Genomic DNA, 17,680 nt, shown 5'->3' on the forward strand with positions numbered 1-17,680 from the left:
TTTGTTATCAATAATTCAATAAAGTCGAGAAAATAATATGGTTTTTTAAAATAAAAAACAGTGAAATAAAGAATTTGACTGGAGAAGAAAAAGAAAAGGAAAAGAAAAAAAATGAGAGAAGGGTTCAACTTGACGTGGGGGGTGGGGTGAGGTTGGAGGTGAAGAAAAAGAAAGAAAATGAAGGGATTGATAACTTGAAAGTGGGGGTGGAAGATGAAATCAAAAAGTAAGAGGCAGAGATATAAAGGGGAAAAAGTAAAGAAAAAACTTAAAATGAAAAAAAATGTTACATTTTAAATTAAATTAACACGTGTCAAGTAATGATTGGTGTGTGAACACACTTGCTTCCTAAAATTTGGGGCTGATAAAAAAATAATTTAATAATATCTCTTCAAAATTGTTTAGTGGGATAATAGGATGGGTTGTAAAGTTAAAGTGTTTTTTTGAAAATCCAAGACAACTTCAATGTCTTTTCTTTCAATTTTCGGGAATTCATTGATTCTTTTAAAATTATCATTCTAATTTTAAAGTTATATGAAAAGGAGTAATTGATGATACCTTTAAAATTTTAAAATTTTCTTAGAAAAATAATTAGCTTTGTTATCTATTTCAATAAAGTCGAGAAAATATGATTTTAAAAAAATAAAAAATCACTAAAATAAAGAATTTGTCTGGAGAAGAAAAAGAAAAAGAAAAGAAAAAAAAATGAGAGAAGGGTTCAACTTGACGTGGGGGTGGGGTGAGAGTGGAGGTGAAGAAAAAGAAAGAAAATGAATGTATTGATAACTTAAAAGTGGGGGTGAAAGATGAAATCAAAAAGTAAGAGGCAGGGATATAAAGGGGAAAAAATAAAGAAAAAACTTAAATGAAAAAAAAAAATTACATTGGGCTGATCAAAAAATAATATAATAATATCTCTTCAAAATTGTTTAGTGAAATAATAAGACAGGTTGTAAAGTTAAAGTATTTTTTGAAAATCCAAGACAAACTTCAATATGTCTTTTCTCTATCTATGTAATTTGTGAGCTCTTTTAGAAAAGCAAAATTTATCCTGTACACAAATTAGTGACTGATTCCCTTGTCGTAAAAAAAATAATGTAAGAATTAGTGAATACTTATAATTGTAAATATACATTTAAATTAAGGCTCCGCTTATAGGCTTTTCCAAGTTCACCTGCCGATGTTTGGGACACTGAAAACCCAGAGAATAAAGCTTCAATCTTAAACAAGTTGAGATAAACATTATGAATCATTTCCATTAAGATCCTACATGAAATAATACACACAGTATACCACGTAGGATTAAAATTGTCATGTGGACTGCCACATAGGATGTGTGAATCAATTTGTTCAATTTTATACAAGTTATAGTGCCTACTTATGCACACCAAAGTTGAAAGACATAAATGTGAATTAAGACCAATTTAGAGGACTTATTTATGTATTATGCTAATGAATTAGTACCGACAACAAATTATACCATGACAACAAAAGCCAGCGAGAGACAATAGAATCGAAAAATAAGATAATAGGAAAATTATAAAAACAATAATGATAAAAAAAACTAGATAAACCTACCTCTACTTCTCCTCGAACTCACTATAGCTAACCTCTTACACCTCCTCATACCCGGTATTCCAATTGTCCAAGATATTTCTGATATATTATAAAAGGATACTAGATAATTGATTAAGATAACCAGTTGTATAATCAGCACTGGTGTTTGATTCCTATGACACAACATTACTACTAGCCATCAAATAGTACTTCCACCATACATATTTCAAACTGCTTCACTAATGCAATCCAACCTAATATGCAAACTTGAAAAAGAACTCGTATTAAGCTGGGATGAACTATATTTACGTGAATTGAGGCGTCAAAAACATAAATTAAAACAAGGAAATTAGATACTCATCAAATCACTCAGTACAGATACACAAACACAATATGAATTGTCCACTCAGTATCAAACTATCAATCACTTGATACTAGCTTTAAATAGCAAGTTGTTGTAAAGTCTCCCAAAATCTCTCAATTTACTAGTTCCTGAGTAATTATTCTCCAAACCAGCAAAGTATTCCGGAATGTACAGAGGATAAAAACAATCCAAATGAGCAATAATACCAGCAGGTAGAGTAGAGTTTATTTTGGAACAGTTGCCATGGATAATTCATCACTCAGTCACATACAAATGGAAACTACAAACCATGAAAAAGTTAAGAGCTCAGATGAATTCTATTACCAATTCAGGGAGAAACATCAGCACATGCTTTAATATATCATTTCCAGCCAAGCTATTTACAGGGTGTAGAACAACACCCAAGGAATCATTGCCGGATTCAAACATTTCCACAACCTCAAATGCCACGGATACATAGAAAAAACAGGTAAGGAGAGAGGATATGCAGCGGACGGGTTCCAAGGGCATCTTTTATCGTGCTGTGGAACAGCATTACTCCAACGCTACCAATCCTCAATCATATTAATTTAGAAGATGCGTAACAACAAGAGGCTTCACACCAAAGGGAGGGGATCAAGGAGATGGCTGGCATCAAGAAACACTTGGGAAGGATAACCGATCTCGCAGTGTGTCAAATATTGATGAAGCGGCTGCATTTTGAGAAAAAGTCTGCTTCAACCTCCCAAGTAATTCATTATCTTTAGCCTGAGTAGCAGCATCAGCAGCCTCCTTGGCCATTCCGATTCGAGCATAAGCCTGTTAATGATTCATAGATCTCATAAGCATGACACCCATCACCTTAATTGATACAGCAATGCACCTTTACAGTTGACTATTTAATCCTACGTCTATTGACACTTCAGAATCAGTTTACTCTTCCTCTCTTCCTTTTAAGGTGGAAAATGAAAGCACTTATGATACTACAGGGATTAAAATCAATCAGACTGTGATCCGGAATATTACATTAAAAAGTGAATGCGGATATCTTAAGATATGCATCCTTCTGATATCCAGTCTATGCCGTACTTGCTTATTGAAATAAACAGACAAAAGTACCTTCTTTTTATCTTCAACCAGGAACTCTGTTGTTTCCAACTTTGAAACCAAGCCGATGTACAAAGATAAAAAAAACTAGGACAATAAAGGGTGAGTCCCTCTACTACTCTATGCTTAAATACCAAGCTTGGTTCACAAGTCAGGATTTGAACAAGTCACATAATACTGCCAGATGACTGTGAACCAACAAAGGTACAATATAGATTTGTATGTCTTTCTGGGTTTCTGTACAAAACAATAAAGGTATTCTTTCATTTAAACACATTGCTACAAAACGGAAATGCAATCATTTTGGACTAATGCAAAGCATTTTAGAGGCAAAAGGCCAAAACAGAAAGGCACAATCATTTTGGACTAATGCAAAGCATTTTAGAGGTATAAGGCTAAATGTTTTTTTCTAGCCAGTAAAGATATAAGTACCCAAGCTTTTCACAAGCATAGGTGAAAAGAAAAGGGAGTAACTACTTTTTCTATAGTAAATTCATTTGTTAGCAAAATCATCTCAGCAGGGATAGTGACCACATGTGGGTAAAGTTCAAAACTCAAACTTAAAACTATGCGGGACTACATGCCATGTCAAACATGTCTGTAGACCAAATGTGGAAATATCATAACATATACAACACTAACCTCTGCTCTTTCACGAGGATCAGTCAGCTTTGGTATGTACTTTAGTGCTTCGCCTTTCTCATCTGCATCAACACATGCTTCGACAAATGGGCGGTAACCTAGAAGAGAAAAAACAGGAGAAAAACGGATGACTATAAGATATCCATTAGCCTTCGTTAGCATATAGTATATGGTCAAAAAAGGACTTGCTTGGAATGTCTATGAACAAGTCCAAGGTGCTTCTTTCAGTGGCAGTCACAAGAAGCAGAAATACATTTCACATTGTACTTGTTGACAAAAAAAAAGAAGAAAGCGAGATCACCATGGCTACAACAAAATCTAGTTTGACCAAAAAACATAATAAAGCATATCAAGCCATTAAAGAGGAAGTGTAGCTCAAACTAACTAAAATGCCACTCTAAGTGAAGGCTACTTCAGAAATTAATTAACTTTTTCAACTTCAAGAACTGATCAAATTAAGTAGGGGTTAAAAGCAGCAAAGAATTTTCAGATATCCAAAGGGGCAGCATTACATATAGCAGTTGTGCAGGGAAAGCCACTTTTGTAGACGCCTTACGGTTTATAGTAAACCTCTATTAATATGGGAGACACACTTGCAGAAACCCTATATCAGGTGTCATACCCCTAATATGTATCGCATACAACATTTTCTAATTCAAGTTCTAACTGTTCAATCTAATATCCTGCTCCTTGGAATGCAAAACCAAAGTAAACCTACTTGAATTAAACTTAACATTCATATCCTAAAAACAATCCATCATATCAATCAAGAGAAAATTAATAAATATCCAGATCATATTACAAATATCACAGGGGGAAATGCATTTACAGATATTCTGTTGAAATATTAGGGAAAGTCAGTGATTTCCTCCTGTTAAGCTACTAAGGGGACTTACCAATTGGTGGCCTTTTTTCCTTTGAAAACTTTTCCAAGGCATCCCAATCCCTAATTGTTGCCAGAGCAAAAACTTTAAGCCAATACCATCGCTTTTCAGATACCTGAATCATCCAAGAAAGTTAAAATTAAGGGCACTTTAAATTGGATAAATCCAGAAGTTGAACCCACATGTACCTAAAAGAGGATGCAGAAATCACTAATAAGACAGAGAAATAGAAGTACATCATCACTGTGAGCCAAAAGAGATGGTACAGACCTTAAATTCTGTTTTGACTTTCATGGCAGCACGATGGTTACCCAGCACAATGCATGTACGAATTGTATCGCTTATACTTGAATCCACAAAGATGGCCTGTTTTGTAGTCACCTCAAACTCATGTTGCATCCTATATCAATATATGAATGATACGACATTTAAATAGAAGTTAAGCAGAAAAGAATGGTAACTAAAAAAGTAGAAAGGTTGCAGAAGTACGAGACTATTCTGGAAGTTTGTCACTCTAATTGTCAAAGAACATTGTTGCAACAATAAAATTATCATGGCACATAAATAATCATCTGTTTCTTGCTGAGTAGTACTTGATGAAATTCAGAACTTATTGACATGGTTATCCTATAACAGCTGGGGTACTATCCTTGGCAGCTAAAACTTGGGAAGAAAATGAAAGGCTTTACTGGGGACTCTCCCTTAGTGAGACTTTGGAGATTTAAATCATCTCCTGATCCATTGCGAAGTCTCCTCTAAACTCTAAAGTCTAAACTCTGGTATTTATGTAGAATTCCAGAAAAACCATTCTAGCTACCTTGACATAAAATAGACTTAAGTTCTATAAATATATGCAGAAAAACTTATCCCTCAAAAAGAAATTATGGGAAGTCCAAATAAAAATTGGGAAGACATAATACACCTCATATGATCTAAGAAAAGTAGGGATCAATTGAACCACAGAGATGAGATACACATATAGTGGATAATATTACAGTTGAGATTATTTTCCGACTTGTAGCAGCAACTATTCTGAAACTCTCATCTAATTTAGCTTTGAATTTTTTTACTGCAGCTAGCGCACTAGACTAATATGATAGAAAGGCTTCTCTCGCTGGTTGGAAATGTTATCAGATGCCTAAATATAAGCCTAATGCACACTCAGCATCACTCAGAAGAAGCGATTGATTGGACCATCAACTCAAGACAACAAGCAGGAAGAAAAATGAGAAGTAAGAGCAAGCAAAAGAAATAGTGAAAGAGCTCCACTGAATCATCAACACAATGACTCGATAACTAATACCGAAGGAAATGTCACCTTAACAATTTTGCATGCTCCTCAGCAGCTTTTGATTCAAAAACATATTCCTTTGTTTCTACAAATAGATGCTGGGCCTTCTCAATGAGTTTTATTCTTGGACCATGAAGTGGAGATCCTTTGCTAGCCATGGGATTCTTAGACAATTCCCATGACTCTTTCCATAACAGAAAAGCTACATCCTACAAGATTGAAACTTTGTCAGATAGAGAAAGTTGAATAGAGAGAAGAGTAGAGAGAATCATCATGAACTGTACAATACTAGCCTTTAGCAGCAACTTTTACATGTCTTGACAATTTAAGCTAAAAACAAGATACAACAGACAGGATTACAGAACAATTACAACGGGATTCCAGAAGTAGGCAAATTGAAAAATTGTTAGAAGAGTTCCTACAAAAAAAAAATTATTGGTAAATAGCTCCTATAATATTCTTTTACCAAATTCCATCTACTAGGAAATATAAACGGAAGGATATGAGCAACAATATGCAAATTAAAATTGATAAATAGCTCCTAGAACATAGTATTTTTGATATGTAGAGTTCCTAGAATGTTATATTACCAAATTCCATCTACTAAGATATATCAATGGAGGGGTAAGAGAAACAATGTGAACCAAAAAACATAAATATGATAAACATGTTACACATCGAAATCATTCCCTTCTGTTTGTTTCCAGAGAATAATGAGTGACATGTTACCCGAAAAATAGTAATAAGGAGAACCTGGAAAAAGATCAACAGATAAAAGAAACTAATTCCTTCATATACAAAGAACCTCCACTAGAACAACAAAACGGTCACAGAAACAGATATTCAATATCACTAGGATGAGATTCAATATGGCATAAACAGTTCTAAATTTCTAAAAATCAGGAACAAGATAGTCAGAAGAAAGGTGGAAAAATAAGTTGTAGTTCCACACAAACCAACCTGAAGTTGCCCCGTAGATAGGAAAAAGTCCTTCAAAAATTCATGCTTGTAATGCCTTGAGGTTGGGAAGAAGGAAAAGTGTTCAGAAGGTTAAACAAACTGCTCTTGAAGTGATGAACAATTTAAAAGTTCTCATACCGTGCATAATTAACAAACAAATCACGAGCTAGAGGTCTGGCCTGTATTGTCCCAAAGAACTCCAAAGCTGGTCTCTGGGGGAAAAAGCATGTGGTTATTAATAACAACTGAACTAACTACTCGTTTAGAAAGGAAAAAAAAAGGACTTAGGATATATATTTAACAAGAAAATCTACTCCAGACCAGTGTTTATATGTACCTTCTGCCAGATATGGAAGAGGACAAGGTAAACCAAATCAGTATCACCACTTTCAGTTGACTTCATTAGAGCAGTATCCTCTTCTCCAATGCTTAGCAAGAGAGGAACCTAAAAGAATAACATAGTTAGTACACCACAAGCTAATAAAAGCTAACCATGACGTACATTTTGGTCACAGAAATCCAATCAACAGATTAAAGCCAGCCAAGAACAAAGAAGTTCCCTTAGATGACAACATCTATCATTGAGAGATAAGAAGTTCTAGGCTCCATTAGAAAACATGAAAGAGAGTTCCAAAAAAAGGATATTAATAGAAAGACAAAATGCACTTAAAAAGAATTAACAAACCTGCTTAGATGAACGTGGCTCATGTTCAACAAGCATGGCAGCTAACTTCCGACGGCCATTCTTATCCGCATGAGCAGCAACTGCAGCATAAGATATTCCCTTGCATATCTTCAGCTGACATACCAAAAATTTACATGAGACTTTGCACTACAATAATTGATGTTGGACAGCTTATTCCAAACACAAACCTTATCAAGTAACATCTCTAGAAGAGTGGCATCAGGGATTGCCGCCGATGCTGTTATCTTTGTAGATGCCCAGTGCATGACTACAACCTCCTATACACAGTGCAAAAACAACATTATAAGCTACCATTTTGACAAGGTAAACAATATAAGCTAACATGTAAGAATTTCAGAATCCATCCGGATACATCATTTCTTTCCCTTCGACTTTTGGAAGTTCACTTTGAGTCGGTTTTAATTGATGCAAAAATACAAGTTCAGGGAAATGCCTCATAAAATCCAATATATTTGAGAGAAGACAGTAGATTACACACATAAGAAACAATGTTGTTGAGAATATCATTAACTAATAAAAAGTGTGCTCTCTCTAATAGCTTAAGCTTTTAGATGAGATGGTCACAAACTTCAACATGGTATCAGAGCATGCAGACGATACTCACTGTCACCCAAATTAAAAAGAATTTCCACGTGCTTGACCATGAAAAAGAATCAGTCCCGCACGTGAAGAGGCGTGTTGAGTATCATTAACTAGTAAAAAGTGTGCTCTCTCTAATAGCTTAAGCTTTTAGATGAGAGCACAATTTTTATTAGTTAATGATATTCTCAACAAATGTAATAACAGACGTCAATCTTATATGATCTCCAAAAAACAACCAACATATCATACAAACTGACATGTTATGAAAGAAATTGATAAAACATCCCTAGAAACCTACTTCTGCTACTTAGAATTATTAATGAAGTTATAGGATTTTGTATAGAATATAAAAAGAAAAATGATTCCATTTCTACCATTATTATGATAATACATATTCCAACCTGCTTGAATACCAGAAAAATAAATGGATTGGACATTTGATCTTTTCGCTGAGATAAAGGCATAAAAATCAGAAAGAATATATAGAATTAGAATCGGTTTTTTAGCATTTACCCCCCCTTTATGTTATGGATTTCATTGTTCAAAAAATGATTCGCAGAGAAGAGAGATATTTTGTTTACGGATTTTTGAGTAGAATACGATTGTGAAGTGTATAAGAAAAGAAGGTTTGTATGGCTTAAACACGTGTGGAGATATCTATAATATCTGTCTTTCTTCTCTTTTATTGTTTTATTGTCGTTTTATGTTCTATTCGGGGCAACACAGGTTGTGCTCTCCAAAAACATAATTTCAATTTTCTATTCAATTCAAAATTCAAATTGAAGTATGATACTTTTCTGATATCTGATAATTCTATATCGGGAACATATATAAATAATATATATCCGTCTAACAATTTATCTTGGGGGGTTTACATATACTGATAATTGTTGGTACCAAAAATAAAGCAGCTGATTCAGTAGAGTGGGCTGCAATAAGGGCCCGGTGTCATTATGTTAATAAAAAATGGCTTGGCGGTATGTTAACGAATTGGTCCACTACAGAAACAAGACTTCATAAGTTCAGGGACTTGAGAATGGAACAAAAAACAGGGAGACTCAACCGTCTCCCGAAAAGAGATGCAGCTATGTTGAAAAGACAATTATCTCGCTTGCAAACATATCTGGGCGGGATTAAATATATGACAGGGGTACCCGATATTGTAATCATCGTTGATCAGCACGAAGAATATACGGCCCTGCGAGAGTGTATTACTTTAGGAATTCCAACAATTTGTTTAACCGATACATGAGCAACTAGGGTCTAAACTCCATTACAGATTATAAAAGTAGTAATAAGGTACGGACATATCTTCTTAATTGGACCACATCTAAAAGAAAGAAGCTTGATAGAGATATGAAGTTCTGCAAAAAAGCATACCTGATTCATACTAAGATATTCTGATATTTGTAGTGCAAGAAGGTGGCGATGAGCATTAATAAGACGAGCAATCAGAACAGTAGGTGTAAGCAACTGCCAGGAGAAAATGTCAGGAAAAGATCCATACAGAGAGTTCAGAGAATTTAGTGCACAACTCCACTTAAAACAAGGAAGTATACAGTACCTTATACTGTTGAATACTGAGCGGAATGCCAATATCTGGGTGACGTACAGCATTTAGTACTCGTAAAGTTTTACTCATCTCTTGAATGCGGTCCCGTTGAAAATGGCTGCCAAAGCCAACTGGATATCATTAACAAGAGAAGAAATCAGAATAGAATGATCTCTAGATAAGATCAACTTTCCAACAGCTTCATAAGTTAGGAGAAGGTCTATAGAAAAACAAATAAAAGGCCCATTGTTCCATTATTTTCATCCATTTTAACATACTGCATATTCAGCATTCAAGTTGCAAACAAAGTAAAATTCTGGCCACTTCCTCATGATAACAAATCCCATGAGAACTGACCATTGGTTTAGTGATTGGTCCTAAAGTACGCAAGCACATAATTGACACTCCAAAACTAATCTCCACTTCCCCTCTGACCCTTGAGGCCTTGACCCTTCATCTCTTGTACTCGAAGGAAGAAAAAGATGGAAATCCCAAAAAAGTAAAAAAAAACAAAGAACAAACAAACAAATCCCTTTTCTTAGTTGCGTCCTCCCCACTTTGGATCACATTTTAGTCCTTAAGCTTCATTGAGGACTTTGGACTGACTGCATCAAACACAGACCTTATGATGGCATCATTGTTCTGGCATGTACCCAAATGAGAAACATGTTGATTTTTCAACAATCCCACACCTCACATATGGAACACAATCCCCTCACTGCCATCACATTCCCTGCTCCAGAATATAGATTACTGGTATTTATTGTTCCCCCTTATCTAGAACGGTAGAACTAGTGTTGTGAAAGGCGATCGCCTCGTCGCCAATGGCGAGAGGCGAGGCGACCCTTCATCACCTTTTAGCTTTGTGGCAAGGCGATCTTCAAAAGGCAATGCCATGGCAACAATGGCGACAAAAGCGGGAAAGGCATGGCCTTTTGTATTTTCCTTTAAAGAAGACGACCAATTTAGGATTTTAAAGTTCAAAGGTAATTTTAAGTTTGTCTTTCCAAATTTGCACAGTTGCACTCTTAGACTGGGACTGCGACTCCAACCAGTCGACTAGACTAAACTTCTCTGATGACCAACCAGACTTATCCGGCGACTCCAAAGTCTAACCAATATGTATTTCTTCTTTTCTTCTTCATATTTATTCTTCCTCTGTTTATTTTTCCTTCTTCTTCTTCAGAGTTACTTCTACCTCTATTTTTTTTCTCACTGTTTTGACTTTTGTTCAATTTTTTTCTCATTCAAGTTCTGGACTTTTAGTATGTACTATCTATTTTCAGTTTTTGAATTGAAATATTTACTAAAATGTTATTGCTATTGAGATTTTGATTATTTATACGTGCAACTAAATATTTTAATTTTTTAATATTAATTGGCGCCGCACTTCAAAAATGTGAGTGCCTCGCCTCTCGGTGAGGCAGACCCTTGTTGCCTTTCACCGTCCAAAACACTGTCTAGAACTAGCACTAATAAGGAAATGGTCCTAGATTGTACTTCTCTCCGAATTCGTTGAATTGTCTTGTGTTACCAAAAGAAGGTTGAGCAACATATATTCATGATATAACAAACACCCAGTTCACATAGTTCTGCTATCCGGTGAACAAAGTGGTTCCAATGAACCGACCGGGAGAGAGAATTATTTTTTCAAGGCTGCCAGCGGGCTGGACCCAAGCTCAGTTTGAGGAAGCCTCTTTTTAACTGCCAAATATTCATTAATCTTTAAGAGACACCATCAACCTATAGCCCAGATGCATATTTTTTTTAAGGAACGGTCAGTAAATAAATACAAAGTAGTTTATGTAGACACTTTTCATTTACTAGTATCTCTCTGGTGTAGCTTACAGGAAAAGCAACATTACCAGGTTAATACAATTTGAGAAGTTCCCATCATCGCTTGTTTATAAAAACTACTCCATCACCAATTAGCTTGTTTTATGACCAGAAAGAAAGTAGATCGCCATAGCAAGAAATGCCTTATCCTTTGATGCCTCTTATAAGCGAGGAATTATGAGTGCAGTGACATTAACCGAATGATGCAGGCACAGAAAGCACTGCCTCCTCAAAAGGAATTTTTTTTTTTTTTGAAAATGGCAACTCTCCTCAAAAGGAATTTAGACAAGAAAAGAACCTAAATATCTACATAAGCCAGGAGACAGATCTTTTTTCCCTCCTCTGCTCATATGAAACTAGCATTAGATAGCTATTGTCAACATATACAGCATCAGAGTTTGAATATGTACCAACACCAGAGGCAAAAAGTAAAATGGAATTTCTCTTAAGAAAGCAGTAAAATAGAAATTTTTAGAATATCATCTCTACAATTAAGCCAATAGACCTACCTGCAAAAGGCTTGGCCGTAGCTTGCTGCTCTTAAAAGCGTCCGTTGCTGTGAGACATCAAATTCATGACCTGCTGCATCAATACATGCCTCAACCGCCTCGGGCAGCGAAGACCGTATCAGTCTCAGATTCTCATCAGCCTGATAAGTGATTAATAGATCAGAATTCACCCAACAGTGAACTTCAAACAGTTTTTCTCTGCTATGTATACTCAAACATGCACATCTGACAGATGAAGTTGAAACAATGGTGTTCCTAGAAGAAAAGACTAAAAGGAAGAACCTTAGGAGCTGATTCAAAAGAAAAGAGGACATACCAAGGGTATTTACCAATCCTTTCAAGTTTAAATTTCTGTCTCTCACCTTCGAAATACAAATTCCAAAATAAAAAGTACTTCACTAGCTAAAGCATTCTAGAACAGACAAAAAACGTTCTGATGATGAGAAACTCGACGTTTGAATTCAAATCCAGTAGGTTATATATATGCATCTCTAAATAAAAGATAAAGAACAGAACACCATCACTTACACACTGTATCCGTTTTTTCAGGAAAAAAGGCCGAGGGAGAAAATTTAAGTTTTTCTAAACATTAACGACACAAAAAAGTGTGTGCCCAAGTTCACAACTGTTTATAGATGAGTAGATATATCTTCATCCAGCATTAGATGAATGATTTCCCAATTCAGAATACCAAAGATGACCCCATGAAAAGGTAGATACCCTTATTACATCGTCCTAGTCAGACCTCTTTCTTTCTACTATTTTTTTTTTTGATGACAAGGGAAACCCGCAGCCGCTACCCTTTGGGTGCGCACAGGGTAAAACCCCCGCTCCTATGCAATAGCTCGCAAACCACATAGGAGAGGTAACCCGCACTAGGCAAGCCTGGTGCGACGAGCTCGACCCAGAAGGCAATTCCCTTGCTTTCGCTGGCAAGGGGTTTTGAACTTGAGACCTCCAACATGGAAGTCCAAGCTCAAACCTCTTTCTTTCTACTATACTAAAAGGAAAGTAAGAAAAATGTAATGACGATCAGAGGACTTGAGTAATTTGACATTTAGTCATATCTTGTCTTCAATAATTTATATATCTGAATGCCTGTTACAAACCGGAGTTCATTATCATACTCCTGCCTTTAGATGGCAACAAACAGTCAAACATTGCTGGTTGAAATTACCAAGCATTAGCCCAGAGCGAAGCAATAAAATTTGATTAGTTAATAGAAAAAAAAGCATTCATGCAACATCCCCACACTGTAAGAAAGAGCAGAGAAGGAAAAGCAGAACCTGTCAATACAAGGTATAAGAACAAACGACAGCACTTTATTATTTGATTTCAGCAAAGATAAAGAATTCATCATCGTCACAATTGTTGCAACTACAAGAAATCTAAATGTAAACTTATTTAAACGCCACACTTTATTTTATGTCATGTACAACATTGGGCTAGGCATGAAGATGGAGGTAATGGCAGTAGAGAACGTGGGAAATGATGTATCATGGTAGTGTACTTATAGTAGGAATTGATATACTTGTGGAGAAAATTGACTTCATGCAAAAGACAATAGATAAGTATTTTTCATTTTTTATGCTACCCTATCTCAAATGGGATTGTCAATTATATATTTTTTTAAAATTAGTAATTTTGATGGGATTGTCAATCATATTACGCATCCCAGGGTAGGTATGCAGGTATGGAAACAAGCTTGGATGCAGAAGTAGATATAGATTTGTTAGAAGATGTAAATATATGCACATATGAACAAAGTCTAACTATGTTCATTCAATTGTAATATTTGGAGATCGAAATAGGCAAGTTGGTTCTTTGTCACTTCATAGAGTAAATACCAAAAGATATAGCCTACCTTGGCACTCCGCCTGTCAAAATGATCTAAGGCATCATAAAGCAAAGCTGCAGGTAGTGTGCTGCCAATCTGAAATATGGAGACAGTTGAATCTGGAACTCGATGAAGAAATTCCATACTCATATTGGAGAGTATTCTAACGCCATCGCATTCAGGGATAAGGAGAACTGGTTCATCATAAAAGTAGCGTACAGGGTCTCCATAAGGACCCACCATTAGAAGCATATCATCCCAGTAGAGTAGTACACTGTCCATTCCACACCAAGCTAGCTGCTCAGGGGGTAGGGCTGACTAGAAACACAAAAGCAATAACATGGTAAGGAAAGATTCACCGTCTTATAGAAAGATACCGAATGATGAAACTAAAAAAGGTGGTGTACATATGTGATATTAGTCGAGCTAAAAAGCCAGAAAGCATTTGTTACATTAACAAGAAACAAAAATGCAACTGCAGCATATTATCTGAAAAAAATGTATAAGCAACAATATGGTAGGACTTCGTAAAAATCACTCCGGTTAGCACTTACAGAATAAAGAGCAAGAAGAATTTACTTAGAATAATGTAGAAACAGTAAGTTAGAGTATTGGAATGACAAAACCACCTCACAAGGATACTCGAAAATGACACTGGAGAAGTCCGTGGACATAACAAGAAGCCTTCCATCATGTGTAAAAGATGCCAAGAGCTTCCCATTCTGGGAAACCACCATTTTCTGTAGAGGCCCAATTCCAAGTCCAACCTCCTGAACACCATCCTCTTCCACCAACAGCACATGATCAGCAACACCCATCAGTACCTCCACATTGCCAGACATAGTATACTGTGGTTCAATCACAGCCATACATAAAGGAAAATCCTCCAAGTCAGTATCCGCCAATTTGACAGGTTTTGGATTATTAAAATCAGGTATACAATAAACCTGAAACGCCTCATTGATACAAACAACACCATTTCCCCAGAAAACACACTCAACTACACTCTGAGTAAAACAATCTGCGCCTAACGTAAGCTGAGAATTCGGTTCAATAGGCTCGGCATGGATGTTATAACGATAAACAGTACCATCCTGAGTGATACAAACTAGAATTTGATCGTCAGTCCATGACATACCGATAAGTCGACCCCCGGGATTCTTCCAGACTGTTTCGGAGATCTGAACACCAGCGGAATTGAAAATTCTGAGCTTACGAAGGGCAGATTCGGCGTAGAGCTGGACGATCTTAGCATCGTCACGGATGACGGCGATTGGACCACCGAAAGGAGCGCAGGCGACTTTGTTGCGCGTGAGGTCGACGTGCTTCCATTGCATCTGGTAAATTTCAGGTTTCCGGTAGTAGCGATTGTAGAGGAGCTGCCATTCTGCGGCCACAGTGACTGCCGCCATGGGAGGAATTGGAGGTTGAGTTTAATTTCCGATCAAAGATATCAATGGATCCGAAATTGAAAAAATGGAGTAAAGTACCATCACGGAAAGCCGGGAAATTGGATCGCTGCGATTTATGTCGGGTCGGGGGCAGCTCCGTTTTATGGCCTTTTTTTTATTTGGGTCAACTTCCCCTAATGTAATCTTTTATTTGTCGTTTTTTGGATTTCTTATTATTCCTTTATGTATTTTAAATTCTTTTGGGTGGAAGTGTCGTATGAATAGCTGGAGAGAGAAAGATAGATTACGGAATAGGTTTATCGAGGTTGCGATAGAATGATTGAGCTTTTTATTGGAGGTGAGTGTTGTAGTGCACAAATTTAGATTTAGTCGAGCTTCAAATGTGAGCTTTTTCACATGAATTATGGTGGATAGTTGAGATTTCTCTATCCTTAACTAGAGGTGAGAACCGCCCAAATAAATGAGTCGTGCAATACGTGAATCCAAATTTAGGTGAGAACCACATAAAATGAATTGTACAACGAATTTGAAGTTTGTGGGAGAAAAGCTTAAAATGTTTTTTTTTTGTTACTAGACCAACAACACACTCTATTAATAAATTTTCGAGTCGTATTTCTTATATATTTACTGAGTTTTTCAATACAAATATATTGTATTAGAATCCAAGCAAAAATTAGAGAATTCTCATATACCCCTAAATCCGCCCCAGTATATGTAACACCAGATGGGGAAAAAAAGGGCTTGTTTACTTGAAAAATGATTAGGATTCAAATTTGGAAAAACTCGAACTTCCAAGTTGGTGAAGAAAAAGCAAAAAATTGGTTAGTCCAAAGTGATACCATTTGTCAACTTCAAAAACACTTTGTGCTAAATTTCAACTAAACCTATGCACATATTGATGCTCAATCCTTCATATGCATTGTTTTCTTTGTTATTTTCAAAAATAAAATAGGTGAACCAAGAATTTTTCAATAAAAGTAAACATATATAACAAATTTCAGTTTAAAATTAAGAATATTATAAGTCTGAACAAGGACTAATGGTGAATGTATCCTAAATTTTTGGAAGACCAAACATTAGGAAATTAGTTAACCATTAAAATACATTCACAAATTTAACCTAAAACTCAGCAAGAGACTAACTATAATCTCATACTACTATAAAAGGCATTGCTTGTATGAGAAATTGCCTTTTCCAACATAAAATTAGAGTCTGTTTAGTGTATTGGGCATTTACACGAATCAATTTATTCATACATTTCTTTTAGGGGTTGTTTTGGGCAGCGCCCAAATCAACCCACCAATAAAATAAATACATATTGCTTAACTCGTTTAAGTTTGAATAAATTGGACGTGTTACATGTTTTTGCATCAATTTTGTCGTCATGTCATTGTGTCATTCAAGGTAATTCAATTTTTGGCAATTTGATATTGAAAATCGTTATTTTAACCTTAATTTTTTAGCATTAAATTTTGCATAACAAAAATAAAAATGATATGAAAATTTAAGTCCAAATATATGGAACTAGGTACCACATGCATTTTCACTGTTTTTTTAATCTGAATTTTCATTGATAAAAACATAAAATTTGATTCTTTTTATTCAGTTTCCTTTGTATTATTAAGCAATCTTTAATCCTCCTTACGTATTTAAAGATGATTGATATAATACAAAAATGATAGCTTTAGCAAAATCCTTCAACATCTTTAAAAGTAAATGATATTTTAACCTATGGTACTTATCAAATAGACTTATTTTTTTCTCCATTATGTACTTAATTATTGTTCATAATCAAATGCGCTATCAACTTTTGGAATCACTTTTTCCCATTGGCCTAAGGTTATCTTGTTCATTTCAATCAGAGTTGCTTTCTTCCTTCCCAAGGTTTGCTTTACCTAATTGTTAATTCAACACATCTAAAGTTTACTTTGGTTTCTTATTTACATTCATTTTTCATTTTCACACCGCTCGATCAAATCTAATGTGAATACTATGTCGACCAAAACATCTTTTGTCATGGTTCACTTTTAACTTCATTGACTACTGGATCACACCTTTTAATACTTCTTAATTAATGAATTTTGTTTTAGTTTAATAACTACTACCTAAGCTTTTGATTGCAATTTATTTTTGAAGTCATCATCATATCATATATACTAAGGTGGACTTTTGTGCTTGGATTACATGTGACATATTAACAACTTTGGGTGAATTAGCATCATTGGCTCCCATGTGCCAATTCCTTCTCTATAGGGACCTCCTAGTGATCACTTCATATTTTATCATTGTTGACACTTTACTATAAAGTACCTTGTTAGTTACAAGGACTCTTTAACTAATTCAACATACATGCATGGTAAATAATTTCAAACTTACGGTATAATTTTCTGACAAAGGGGAGTCGGATGAATCCCGTTGCGCCCTTGCTATAGACTAGCTAGTTCCACAAAAAGATTTAGCAA

At 35.5% G+C, this 17,680-nt stretch overlaps 1 protein-coding gene across 1 annotated transcript; it reads right to left on the bottom strand.

The window, feature by feature from the left end:
- Window positions 1–1,955: 1,955 nt before the first annotated feature.
- On the bottom strand, window positions 1,956–15,306 carry LOC125875884 (protein VACUOLELESS1). Its single transcript, XM_049556935.1, has 15 exons — window positions 14,436–15,306; window positions 13,834–14,124; window positions 11,970–12,109; window positions 9,637–9,742; window positions 9,453–9,545; window positions 7,658–7,747; window positions 7,470–7,583; window positions 7,122–7,229; window positions 6,923–6,996; window positions 6,785–6,839; window positions 5,852–6,033; window positions 4,804–4,933; window positions 4,546–4,648; window positions 3,650–3,747; window positions 1,956–2,719 (listed from the first exon to the last, which is right to left on the bottom strand). The coding sequence occupies exons 1-15, from the start codon at window positions 15,216–15,218 to the stop codon at window positions 2,555–2,557; spliced, it is 2,532 nt and encodes an 843-aa protein (XP_049412892.1). The 5' UTR covers window positions 15,219–15,306; the 3' UTR covers window positions 1,956–2,554.
- Between the last annotated feature and the right edge of the window lie 2,374 nt (window positions 15,307–17,680).

The sequence above is a fragment of the Solanum stenotomum genome, chromosome 9, assembly GCF_019186545.1.
Source record: "Solanum stenotomum isolate F172 chromosome 9, ASM1918654v1, whole genome shotgun sequence".
In the NCBI taxonomy this organism is placed as follows: domain Eukaryota; kingdom Viridiplantae; phylum Streptophyta; class Magnoliopsida; order Solanales; family Solanaceae; genus Solanum; species Solanum stenotomum.

What these genes read in the sequence shown, in the direction of transcription:
- LOC125875884 (XM_049556935.1), bottom strand. Translation starts at nt 15,218, where the DNA reads ATGGCGGCAGTCACTGTGGCCGCAGAATGGCAGCTCCTCTACAATCGC. An exon ending in TCTTCCATATCTGGCAGAAG is followed by an intron (nt 6,997 to 7,121) that starts GTACATATAAAC and finishes TTTTTCCCCCAG; the next exon opens with AGACCAGCTTTGGAGTTCTT. An exon ending in GGAAAAAAGGCCACCAATTG is followed by an intron (nt 3,748 to 4,545) that starts GTAAGTCCCCTT and finishes TTTCTCTTCTAG; the next exon opens with GTTACCGCCCATTTGTCGAA.